This window comes from Pseudoliparis swirei, chromosome 24 (genome assembly GCF_029220125.1).
Source record: "Pseudoliparis swirei isolate HS2019 ecotype Mariana Trench chromosome 24, NWPU_hadal_v1, whole genome shotgun sequence".
NCBI lineage: Eukaryota > Metazoa > Chordata > Actinopteri > Perciformes > Liparidae > Pseudoliparis > Pseudoliparis swirei.
In genome coordinates, this window is record NC_079411.1 from 21,628,063 (window position 1) to 21,639,735 (window position 11,673).

The 11,673-nt window shown below is 43.1% G+C and overlaps 1 protein-coding gene across 1 annotated transcript; it reads right to left on the reverse strand.

The window, feature by feature from the left end:
* Window positions 1-272: 272 nt before the first annotated feature.
* On the reverse strand, window positions 273-6,438 carry LOC130190197 (keratin, type I cytoskeletal 20-like). Its single transcript, XM_056409489.1, has 9 exons — window positions 6,139-6,438; window positions 4,142-4,270; window positions 3,501-3,583; window positions 2,744-2,900; window positions 2,452-2,613; window positions 2,203-2,328; window positions 1,112-1,332; window positions 979-1,013; window positions 273-884 (listed from the first exon to the last, which is right to left on the reverse strand). The coding sequence occupies exons 1-9, from the start codon at window positions 6,433-6,435 to the stop codon at window positions 778-780; spliced, it is 1,317 nt and encodes a 438-aa protein (XP_056265464.1). The 5' UTR covers window positions 6,436-6,438; the 3' UTR covers window positions 273-777.
* Between the last annotated feature and the right edge of the window lie 5,235 nt (window positions 6,439-11,673).

Genomic DNA, 11,673 nt, shown 5'->3' on the forward strand with positions numbered 1-11,673 from the left:
TGGTTGTGTAAAATCGTATGAATACATGCTTCTTCTTTTTCTATTATATACAACATGGCATCAACATTGTGCAGCAATGTTGTGCTATTTGTGTACTATTATGTATTGTCCTGTAATTAGTTTCTCAATGTAGCAAATGTAGAAGCAATCTGTTTTTCACCGAAGAAAAACAAGATTATACAATCTACTGAAGTTGGGAAAGGACTTTTAGAGAGAAAGACAACGGTGACACCAGGTGGTCAGCAGTGAAATTACACCCAACACATTTTCACTGAGAATCAATGCCTGATTTGGCTTTATTTTGGTGTAATGTGAAGATTTTCAGTGCAGGGTAAATACAGGAGACACCGATCCTGAGCTCAGACAACCAAAAACATTATGGATCGTTTTGTTATTTTCTTTACATGGCCTGAAACTTGCTTGAATCTTGTAACCCTAATACAAGTATTTGTTATTTGGCAATTGTTGCCAATGAAAGACGAATTTTCAACCTACAATCAACCTCTCTGGATTTAAATAGATGTTTGTGATCAAGAAAACGCATCTTAATCTTTGCTTTCGAGCCTTTTGATCACATTATACGTCTCTTTAAAAGGAAAAGGTCATCCCTTGCTGCAACTTTGCATTAAGAAGAAAAGGAAAGAAAGGTACCCCATTAAAACAATCTATGTGACGTATACAGTCAACTAGAAATTTAACCGCTGCCTCTAGTGAATCATTTATTGAGCAAGAAATTTTTTCTGATCAAGTAAAATGTTTAGTGGCACCAGAAGTGAGTTAATGAACTGCCTCCACTTGGGTGTCAACGGTGGAGGACACCACCCTTCCATCAACAATCTCCTCCACGATGGTCTTCACTCTCCTCTGGACGAGGGGTTTGTGCTCTGCGGACAGGGAGAACAAACACAATGCATCACAAGTGCTCAGTCAATGTTACGATACCAGAAGGTTGGTTTCGTTCATGAGTGGGATTCGTACCTTCCACTTGAATAACCTTGGTGATGATCACAGCCCTGTGGACAGAGAGGAGGGGAGGTGTTATTATTTCAAAACATATTTTATTGACGAATCTGTCGGCCTCTCACATGGAATAAATAAACGAAACACCCACTTCTTGTGCTCTCCGTCCAGCAGCCTCCTGTACTCGGCGATCTCCATCTCCAGCCTGGTCTTGATGTCCAGCAGCATCTTGTAGTCGGATTGCTGCTGCTCCACCGAGACTCTCAGCTGCTGCAGCTCCGCCTCCATCATGTTGATGGTCTGCTGCAGATGGCTGAGCTGGACGCTGTATTGAACCTTCACTTCTTCCAAGTTCTGCTTCAGGCACTGATACTGCGGGACAGACGGGAACCGTTGCTACAGTTGCATGGTGTGTGTGCACAATACTTCATTCAGGAACCTTCCAGTCAAATACATGCAAGGGCACATTACTCATGGATTACTTTAGAACGTGAACGCAGTTTTTCTACAGTTTACTTCGACTTGCGGGGAGAGATCAAATAGTTATCGTGGTCCATGCCTATACGCACTATTCATACATTCGGTCATATTCATTGAATGTGTTATAACTCTGTAATGCTTCCTTCTGGTCACATGACATCTATTATTTTGTCCATCCTGGAGAGGGATCCTCCTCTGTTGCTCTCCTGAAGGGTTATTCACTTATTTCCCCGTGAAATAAAAAAAAATCTATTTCTTGGGAGTTTTTCCTGATCCGACGTGAGGTCAAAGGTCAGGGATGTCGTACGTGTACAGATTGTAAATCCCTCCGAGGCAAATTTGTGATATTGGGCTGTGTAAAATAAACTGAATTGAATTGAAAATTACCACTGGATGTTGTAAAATTCTGTCTGTGACTATCACAGTGCATCGCGCGGTGTTTTGGAGTCTGATGAGCCTTTAAACATGAAATCTATTTCTCCAACTGGACTTCCTGGATCATATTTCATTGTTTTAAACAGCCTCACTAACAAAGCCCCCCTGCATTGGTTTAACACAGGACTGCTGAGGCCTTCTATTCACTTCAGGCGCACAGACCCCCCATCGCTTACATTGGAAGAGCGTTCGGATAAAATCTCGTGAATCAGGGGGAATATAAAAAGCAATAGCGAAGACGGTTTCAACACATGGACACGCGAGTGTTGTTTTCGTCTCGGTGCTACCCGCTCACCCTAAAGTGAGTTTCTGCGTCGCGTGTGGTACCTCTGAGATGGTGCTCTGATGACTGATCTCCAAACTCTGCTTGGTCCTCTTCAGCTCTGACAGCTCCGTGTCAAACGTCTTCACCTCTTGTGAATATGACACCATTTGTGACTGGAGAGTATCAACCTGTTTTATTTCAAACACACACACACACACACATAAGAATACAATCAATCCAATGACATCACGATGTTCTCATTGCCATCGTTTCTACATTTCCAGGCGTGTTGTCGCTCCCGGGCGTCTCACCTGAGATTGGAACCATTTCTGGAGCTCCTGCTTGTTCTTCACCACCACAGCTTCATACTGCTCCCTCATCTCCTCCAGCACCACGGCCAGGTCCACCGACTCGGTGCTGTCCATCTCCACGTGAACCGTGCCAGTCTGCTGGATCCTCAGCTGACGCAGATCCTGCAAACATGGACACGTTTATCTCTTGTTCCTCTACAAGTGTGAGTGCGTGTGTGTGGTAGCTGCCACAACCAACAGGTGGCACCGTTGCACATGCAAAGTCATCCCTTTTGTTGTGAGTGGGTCTCACCTCCTGCTGGGTGATCTTTGTGGACACCAGCTCCTCCTGCAGACTTTGTATCTGCATCTCCAGGTCACTGGTGTTCAGGTTCAGCTCGTCCCGGACCCCTCGGATACGCGACACGTCGGCCTCCAACATCAAACACATGTTCAGCTCCATCTCATGCCTGCAGAGCAAAGGCACGAGGAGTCAGAATTAAATAAAAAGGAGTGAAAAAACATGATAATTCTGCACAGTCTCTAGTCTGTTGCAGTAGATGTGAATGTTATAGGGCGTGGCAATATATGGATATTATATTGATATCACGCTGTGAGATGGGATATATTTTGGATATCTTAACATCGTATAATTGCATATGTTATTTTTATTTTTTTCCTGGTTTTAAAAGCTGTATTACAGTAAAGTGAGTTCACCAGACTGTTCTATTGTTCTATTATTTGGATTTACCCTCTTCGTCAATTTGTCCACATTACTGATGATAATTGATTAAAAACAAAAATCTCAAAGTATAAATATGTTGTTAAGGCACCAATAACCAAACCTAAAGTATTAATATTGAGGTATTTCCCAAAAATGAATGTGACATTTGATTTTCTCCATATTGTCGAGCAACAAAATGTTATTCCAAGATAGAATAAACACATAAATAAAAATAGTTTAACTGCAGTAAACTGACAAAACGGTCTTCACATGTGTATAGCCAAATGAGATTATTAAAGTGTGTGTGTGTGTGTGTGTGTGTGTCTGTGGAGGAGGGTGAACCTACTTCATTCTAAAGTCATCTCCGGCCAGACGAGCGTTGTCCACCTGCAGGACGAGACGTTGATTCTCTGAATATCGCTGCATGATCTAAATGAGAAGAAAAGGATAATTAGTGATTATTAATATATACTTAGTACTCAATACATTCTGTTTCATTTGTACACAGAGGCACTGAAACATAACACCGTGTATTTCAGGTTTTGACTGAAAGCCACACCAGACGATTAAGTTACAAGAGAGTTTGTGTCTTTTTATTTATTTATTTAAACCTTTATTTAACCAGGTGAGTCGCATTGAGATTAAAAATCTCGTTTTCGAGGGCGACCTGGACAAGACAGGCAGCAACATAAGAAACAAAAAAACACAGAAGAAGACAAGTTCAAAGAATCGAAAACTTAAGAGACAGTGACATAACCGAGTTCATTTAATAAAGATTGACATTTTAGGGAACCTGCCTCCATTTCTTTGCGTTTATATTTAAAAGCAGTGCTTTGAGTTTTAAATTGTTCTGCAACATATTCCAGTAACTATAAAGCATGTGCATGTATACATTGTTGTCTGCTTTTGGTTTGGACACTACACTCAGGCTGTTGCTGTGTTTGTATTTTTTTTGTTACATCATTTCTGTTCAAATGTGAGCGGCACCTGAGCTCGGAGGCCAGTGATGGTGGCGAAGTGGCCGGTGAAGTCATGGGCGACAGAAGCGACTCTCTTCTCGTAGACCTCTCTGATTTGCAGCTCCAGCTTCATGTTGGCGGCCTCCAGCGAGCGCACCTGCACACACACACACACACACACACACACACACACACACACACACACACCGGAGTGTGACATGTCACGCAAGAGCAGATGACACATGACAGGTGATACGTAAATTCATTAAATGCTTTAGTTCTGGTGCGTAACTCCTGGGTGGTACTTGGAAGCTAGTACTTTTTTTCCTGGGTTTGTTTTGTTTTAAATATTGTGCAGATCACATTTATTTTCAACATAAAACATTTGATGGAAGAATTAATCAATTTTTGTATTAATTCTACTTATTAAAGTAAGTATAATCAACATAATGCTTATTGTCACTATGTGTATTATAACTCACTGATTCATATGTAAGAAACATTTAATGTTGTAGCAGTTAAATATAAAGCTAATTGTAAAGTAAATGTATTTATGTTTATTAACTTTATTTACACTCATTATAGCTTATCACATAATAAAAGTATAATGTTTTCTTGTCAAATGTATAGTCACATGTGAAAAAGTGGCATAAATGTGAAACACACAGTTAGTATTTTATTTATTTATTCAAATTTATTTATTTAACCTTTATTTAAACAGAATAATCACACTGATACTTTTAATCTATTTTTCAAGGCTGTGTGTGTGTGCACGTGTGTGTGTGTGTGCGTGCGTGCGTGTGCACCAATCATAATGTGTTGTGCATCATCAGGCAGCAGCAACCCCTGCCCATTAAACCCCATGTAATGTATTTACTAGGGCTATCAATCGATTACAAATTTTTTACTAATTAATCGCACATTTTGAAATTCATTAATCGCGATTAAAAGTTTTTTTCTTCTAAAGACTAAATCTTCTAAATGAACGAGTAATCCCTTCAGACAGCGTGTATTTTAGACACTTGTTTAATTGTATTCTTTTTTCAAGACAAACCTTCACACAGAGCTGTGTTTTCAAAGAGGCTCCTACCTATAAAGTGCCAGCGAGGTATTTAATATCGTGGATGATAAATTGTTTCTTCAGGTGAAACATCCAGATTAGTAAAAAACAAAGGTGTATTAGAGACCCCATTGGTCCTGTCATCTTTAACATTGAACAACAGCAGAACAAGTGGCCTTGGTAAACTGACAAATATGTCACGTTAACCCTCTGGAGTCTGGGCTCATTTTCTCGATTTTACAAAAAAATGTAAATTCACCTTTTAAAGGCTTTTACATATGACATCCCAGTGTTTCCCCCACCATTCTTGTGTGTTTAGTTTATTGGTGCTGCTACTGTGACGACAAATTTCCCCTTGGGGATTAATAAAGTATCTATCTATCTATCTATCTATCAGGGTGAGGCCCCGCCCCCCTGTAATGTTCTCTATCGCGCCAGATTACAGCAGAAGTAATGTAAGGTTATTTTCTTCAAGACGTCTTTGTTCTTTTATTAAACTAAACAGCGGTATGTTGTTGATCGTCTCTACACAGCAGCATGTCATTCTGTCTCGACTTGTCGTTAACTCTTCTCGGCTCTCCGTCCCGCGCGCCGCAGAGCTCCATGCCGGCGTGTCTGCGCGCGCATCGGGGCGGAGAAGAAAAAAAAAGTCACCTGCACCTTCCGCCCCGCGTCACCGACACGTCGCCCTCTGTTCCTCTGTGAATATCGAGGAGCAGACGGGAGGAAGGAGGCGGACTGCCGCGGCTTGACACTCAGAGGAGTGCAAAAACTTCAACGCACACCGGAAGTAAACAAAGTTGCGTTAATTGCGTTAAAATATTTTAGTGTGTTAATCGCGGCCAAATTAATCGCATAGATTAACGCGTTAACGCTGACACATGCAGGTAAAACACAAACAACATTTTCTATAATCACAATAGATATATATCATCTTCATCATCATCATCATCACCAAGGTTTACCTTCTCCAGGTATACGGCCAGGCGGTTGTTGAGGTTCTGCATGGTCCCCTTCTCGTTGTTGATCGTAGACTCGCTGTACGAGGTCATGGACCCGGAAGAGAAGGGGTCCATCGACCCGGAGGAGAAGGGGGCCATGGACCCGGAGGAGAAGGCCGACTCCGAGATGCGGGTCCCGAAACCTCCCGCGCCCCCGTACACGCTGGGCGCGCACCTCAAGGACGCGCCGCCGCTCACGCTGCCACTGGAGGAGCTGCGGGAGCTGAAGTGGCGACTTTGGCGGCTGAACGAGACAGACATGATGAGGATGAAGATGAGGATGAGCTGGAGCAGAGGAGAGGAGCTGGAGTGTCTGCCTGAGACAAGTGGACATTTATATACAGGTCTGAGGGGAAGGAGGCAGACTGGTCCGCTGCCACAACAATGTGTGGTATGCAGATAATATGATATGTGTTGGTGTGTTCACATGCACGGTGCAATGTGAAGAGGCAAGTTGAACTTCAAGTTCGGCAACTAGCTGGATGGATAGCTGATACCTGGACTGATATCCAGCCCGGTGTGAAGATAATTGTGTTTCTTTCCCTGTCAGTGATCAGTAGGAATGTCTGGAGGTGTTTCAAACTATGCACAAAGTGAGCTCCACCTGTCACGTGTCACTTTCAAGAGAAGACATTACATTACACAATCCATTTCTTACAAAGGAAATATTGAAACATTACGATAAACATGAGCAGGTATGTTGATGTTGTAAATCAAATTAAACAACAGATATTGGGCTATAATAGGAAAGCCATTTCAACACAACTCAAACACCAAAAAAACTAAAATAGTTATTAAAATGTCATAATCATCATTTTGTCAGGAGTCAGTTCAATCTGCACGTTTTCCAGAATTAGCAACCGGTAGCTTGGTGCTATCAGAAAAAGACAGGTGGGAAAAAAGCAAGACAATTTAAAATAGATTTTAAACATCTTTACAAAGCATCACAGATATGAGCCAAAGAACAGCAACATGAATCACTTTATTGCTTTACAGCTAGCAAATGATTAGAAGAATACAAACGCATTTAAATATACTTTTTTTTTTCTCCAAAAAAAGACATGCTGTTGTATTTGGATGTATTGAACACCATGAGTAATATATACAAGTTAAATATATGGTTTGGTACATGAGAACATTCACATTGCACAGATGGGGCCTAAATATGCCCAAATGCATATTTTCAAAGTAAAACTTTGCAGAGAGACTGCATTGTTGTCACGGGGAGCGAGGTGCAGGAGCTCATGCGCAGAGAAACAGGCAGGGCTCAACGTGAATAACAAAAGGCGCTCTTTAATGAGGCAAAAGTTTACCAAAAAACCAACACGGTTCCAAAAAGGGGGCAGGCAGAGAATCAGGGTTCAGGGCAGGAAGGCAGGGTCAAAACAGGCAGAATCAGGAATACACACGAAAGACAGGACGACGGCAAAAAGACAACAATCCAGCAACAGAGAAGGGAAAGAGTGGCACAATATAGAGGGGGGGAAACAGGTGTAGGACATGGAAACAGGTGTACGACATCAGACACTAACGAGACGAGAGTGGCTGAGGGCAGGTGCAGGGAATGAAACAATCAAGGAGACAGAGAAGACACAGAACAGAACCTTACAGTTGTGCTATGATCTGGGTTAGTTATAACCTTTTCTCTGCAACCTTTTCTCTGCATCCTGAAAGTGCTTCTTTTTCTTCTAGGCGAACCTGAAACTTCTATTTTTGCTGTGTTTCATCTTTATCTTCTGTTAACCAGAAACATATATACTAATATTTACACATCTGAACAGATGTTGCCTTTATTATAACACCAACATTTTTCAAATAGCCTTTGTGGTCGAGGAAATATTGTCTTTATAGTTTGGGTATGTTATTTCGAGCAGAGGCCTAAAAAAATAAGTCGTTTTTTAAAAGGTCGGGCTTTAGAAATATTTAGAAAAATTGCAAATATGCAACTTCATGCAAATCCTCTAACGAGTATTGTGTGTGTTTTACAATTTGCATATTGCTTTGCAACGACTGTAGGAGTGTTCACAGCTGTCACCCATCAATGAGATCCATCAATGGTTACTCAATGTTTCCTTCTGGTTCGTAGAAGGGAGTGGCATTCTTATGAATTTACGAAGACGAAGAAGAAGTGACTGACGGAGGAATCTGAAGCCCAACTCTATCTGTGTGGAACACACCCTGACGGAGAACCGACAGGCGACACTTTACTTGCCACCGGTTGTGATTTATACTCACATGCATTCTTAAAGATCATTAGATAGATAGATAGATAGATATATACTTTATTAATCCCCAAGGGGAAATTTGTCGAGCCAGTAGCAGCAACACACAAGAATAAAAAAATTAAAAAAAACACAAAATATAAGAAGGGTTAGGGTGATCTGGCAAGAGGTGAACTGTTGTAGAGCCTCATAGCCGTCGGCAGGAATGTTCTCCTGTATCTCTCCTTGTGGCAGCGGAGCGTGAGGAGACGTCTGGAGAAAGTACTCCTCTGTCCCTGTAGGAGGTGGTGGAGAGGGTGGTCCGGGTTGTCCAATATGGACACCAGTTTCTTCAACGTCCTCCTCTCCACCACCTGTTCCAGGAGCTCCAGCTGGCAGCCGATGATGGAGCCAGCCTTCCTAACCAGTTTGTTAAGACGGCTGGTGTCACCGGCCCGATGCTGCTCCCCAGCAGACAATGGCAAAGTGCAGCACACTGGCCACAACCGACTGGTAGAATAACTCCAGCATCTTGCTGCACACGTTCAAGGATCAAGCTTTCTCAGGAAAAAGAGTCGACTCATCCCCTTCTTGTACACAGCGTTGATGTTGGCCTTCCAGTTCAGTCGGCTGTCGATGGAGACGCCCAGGTACTTGTACTCCTCCACCATGTCCACGTCCACTCCCAGGACACTCAGAGGTGTAGGAGCTGTCGCCTTCCTCCTGAAGTCCACCACCATCTCTCTGGTCTTGGCCACGTTCAGCCGCAGGTGGTTCTCATCGGCCCACTTTACAAAGTCACTCACCACTGCCCTGTACTCCTCCTCCCGTCCATCCCTAATACACCCGACCACTGCAGAATCATCAGAGTACTTCTGCAGATGGCATGACTCCGTGTTGTACTGGAAGTCACTGGTGTACAGGGTGAAGAGGAAGGGAGACAGAACAGTTCCCTGTGGGGCTCCAACATCACTGACCACCGTTCCAGACAGCACACGGCCCATTCTGACAAACTGTGGTCTGCCTGTGAGGTAGTCAGAGATCCAGGAGATGGTGGACGCGTCCACACCGGCCACCCGCAGCTTCTCACTCAGCAGCAGTGGCTGGATGGTGTTAAATGCACTGGAGAAGTCAAAGAAAGTGACTCTCACAGAGACACCGGTTCCATCCAGGTGCGACTGAGCTCGTTGCAGCAGGTAGATGATGGCGTCGTCCACTCCCACATGAGGCTGGTAAGCAAATTGCAGATCTGACACAGCGCTAAATCACACGCATGACTCCTTCACAGGTACGACTACATCACACGCACGACTCCATTTGTTGGTATTACTAATGGTATTACTTATGATATTACTTATTGTATGACTTATTGTATTATTTATGGTATTACTTACTTATAGTTTTACTTATGGTATTACTAATGGTATTACTTATGATATTACTTATAGTATTACTTATTGTATGACTTATTGTATTATTTATGGTATTACTTATGGTATTACTTCTAGTATTAATTATGGTATTACTAATGGTTTTACTTATGGTGTTACGTATTTTTGTAGTTTGACTTTCTTGAAGAAATGTTACATTCTTGATTCTTGTTGTTCTGAGTTTGTACTCGTGGTTGATGCACTTATTGTGAGTTGCTTTGGATAAAAGCGTCTGCTAAATGACGTGATGGAATGTAATGTTATGTAATGTTATGTGATTTAATGTAATGTAATGGTATGGTATGTAATGTAATGTGATTTAATGTTATGTAATGTTATGTAATGTAATGTGATTTAATGTTATGTAATGTACTGTAATGTGATTTAATGTTATGTAATGTTCTGTAATGTAATTCCGAATCTGCATGATTAACCAAAGTTATTACCACATGCTCAGTAATCGGTCTGTATTCAATCCATTTCACTTCTTTTTCTCCTGCAATAACTATTTTTTTATGCAATTGCTGATCGGCTTTAAGTGCATTAATGTGGATGTTCCGAGTCAGGATGAACAACATACCCGTCTAACCTTTCTTTATGATGTTATCGTGTCCTTTATGGGACATGATCAGGACTGAGGATGAGGACACTGACCCTCTTCATACCAGCATGTATTCACACTCTGAGCAAGATAGATAGATAGATAGATATATACTTTATTAATCCCCAAGGGGAAATTTGTCGTAGCAGCACCAATAAACCAAACACACATGAATAAAAAATAAAAAATAAAATATAAAAACAGGGATGAAAGATATAGAAGCATACAAAGCAAAATATAAAATAAAATATATATGTATATATACAACATATATGCATACACAATACACAATACTAATGACAATTAAACTAAATATAAAAACACCAAATATAGACAGTGTGCAAAATGCAAAGTGTGTGTATGTGTGTAGTGCAAATGAAATATGTGTGTATGTGTGTAGTGTAAATAAATAAATGAAATGTGTGAAGTGCAAATCAACATAGTGTAAATATGAAGTTATTATTGCAGTTATTGCACTATGATCTGGCAAGAGGTGATCTGTTATACAGCCTCATAGCCGTCGGCAGGAATGTTCTCCTGTATCTGTCCTTGTGGCAGCGGAGCATGAGGAGACGTCTGGAGAAAGTACTCCTCTGTCCCTGTAGGAGGTGGTGGAGAGGGTGGTCCGGGTTGTCCAATATGAACACAAGTTTCTTCAACGTCCTCCTCTCCACCACCTGTTCCAGGTGCTCCAGCTGGCAGCCGATGATGGAGCCAGCCTTCCTAACCAGTTTGTTAAGACGGCTGGTGTCACTGGGAACCGGAAGCGGGCAAGGGGGGGACAGCAAGGACAGTGGTGGGTGGGGGGACAGGAACCGGGACAGCAGTGGAACACCGGAGGACAGGACAGGGGGCGGGAAGGGACGGAACAGAGGAACAGGAGGGAACAGGAGGGGCGAGGCAGACCGGGGGAGGGAACTGGGGCCAGGACGAGGGCAGCCACGGAGAGCTGGGGCTGGCGAGAACTGGGGCAGGCCAGGGGCGGAGGCAGGGGCGGGAGGAGAGACGGAGGCAGGACGGAGGGAACGACTGAGCGGGGACCGGGGGCCGGAGGGAGGAGGAAGGCGGAAGGACGAGGACGCAGGGGGGAGCAGAGGAATCAAGAGCGGAGAGCGGAGACGGGGAGGCCGGGACGCACTGAGCAAGAGGGCACGGGCGAGAACTGAACTGGGACCCGGGACGGAGGAGGCGCAAGAGAACTGGGGACTGGCGGGCGGAGCACGGGCAGGGAACTGGGGGGGGCCTGGGACAGGAGGAACTGGGACCG

Excerpts from the sequence above, each read along its gene's own strand:
- LOC130190197 (XM_056409489.1), bottom strand. The coding sequence starts at position 6,435 with ATGTCTGTCTCGTTCAGCCGCCAAAGTCGCCACTTCAGCTCCCGCAGC. Across the intron at positions 2,329-2,451 it reads AGAAATGGTTCCAATCTCAG|GTTGATACTCTCCAGTCACA; the intron begins GTGAGACGCCCG and ends GAAATAAAACAG. Across the intron at positions 1,333-2,202 it reads ATCAGAGCACCATCTCAGAG|TATCAGTGCCTGAAGCAGAA; the intron begins GTACCACACGCG and ends TCTGTCCCGCAG.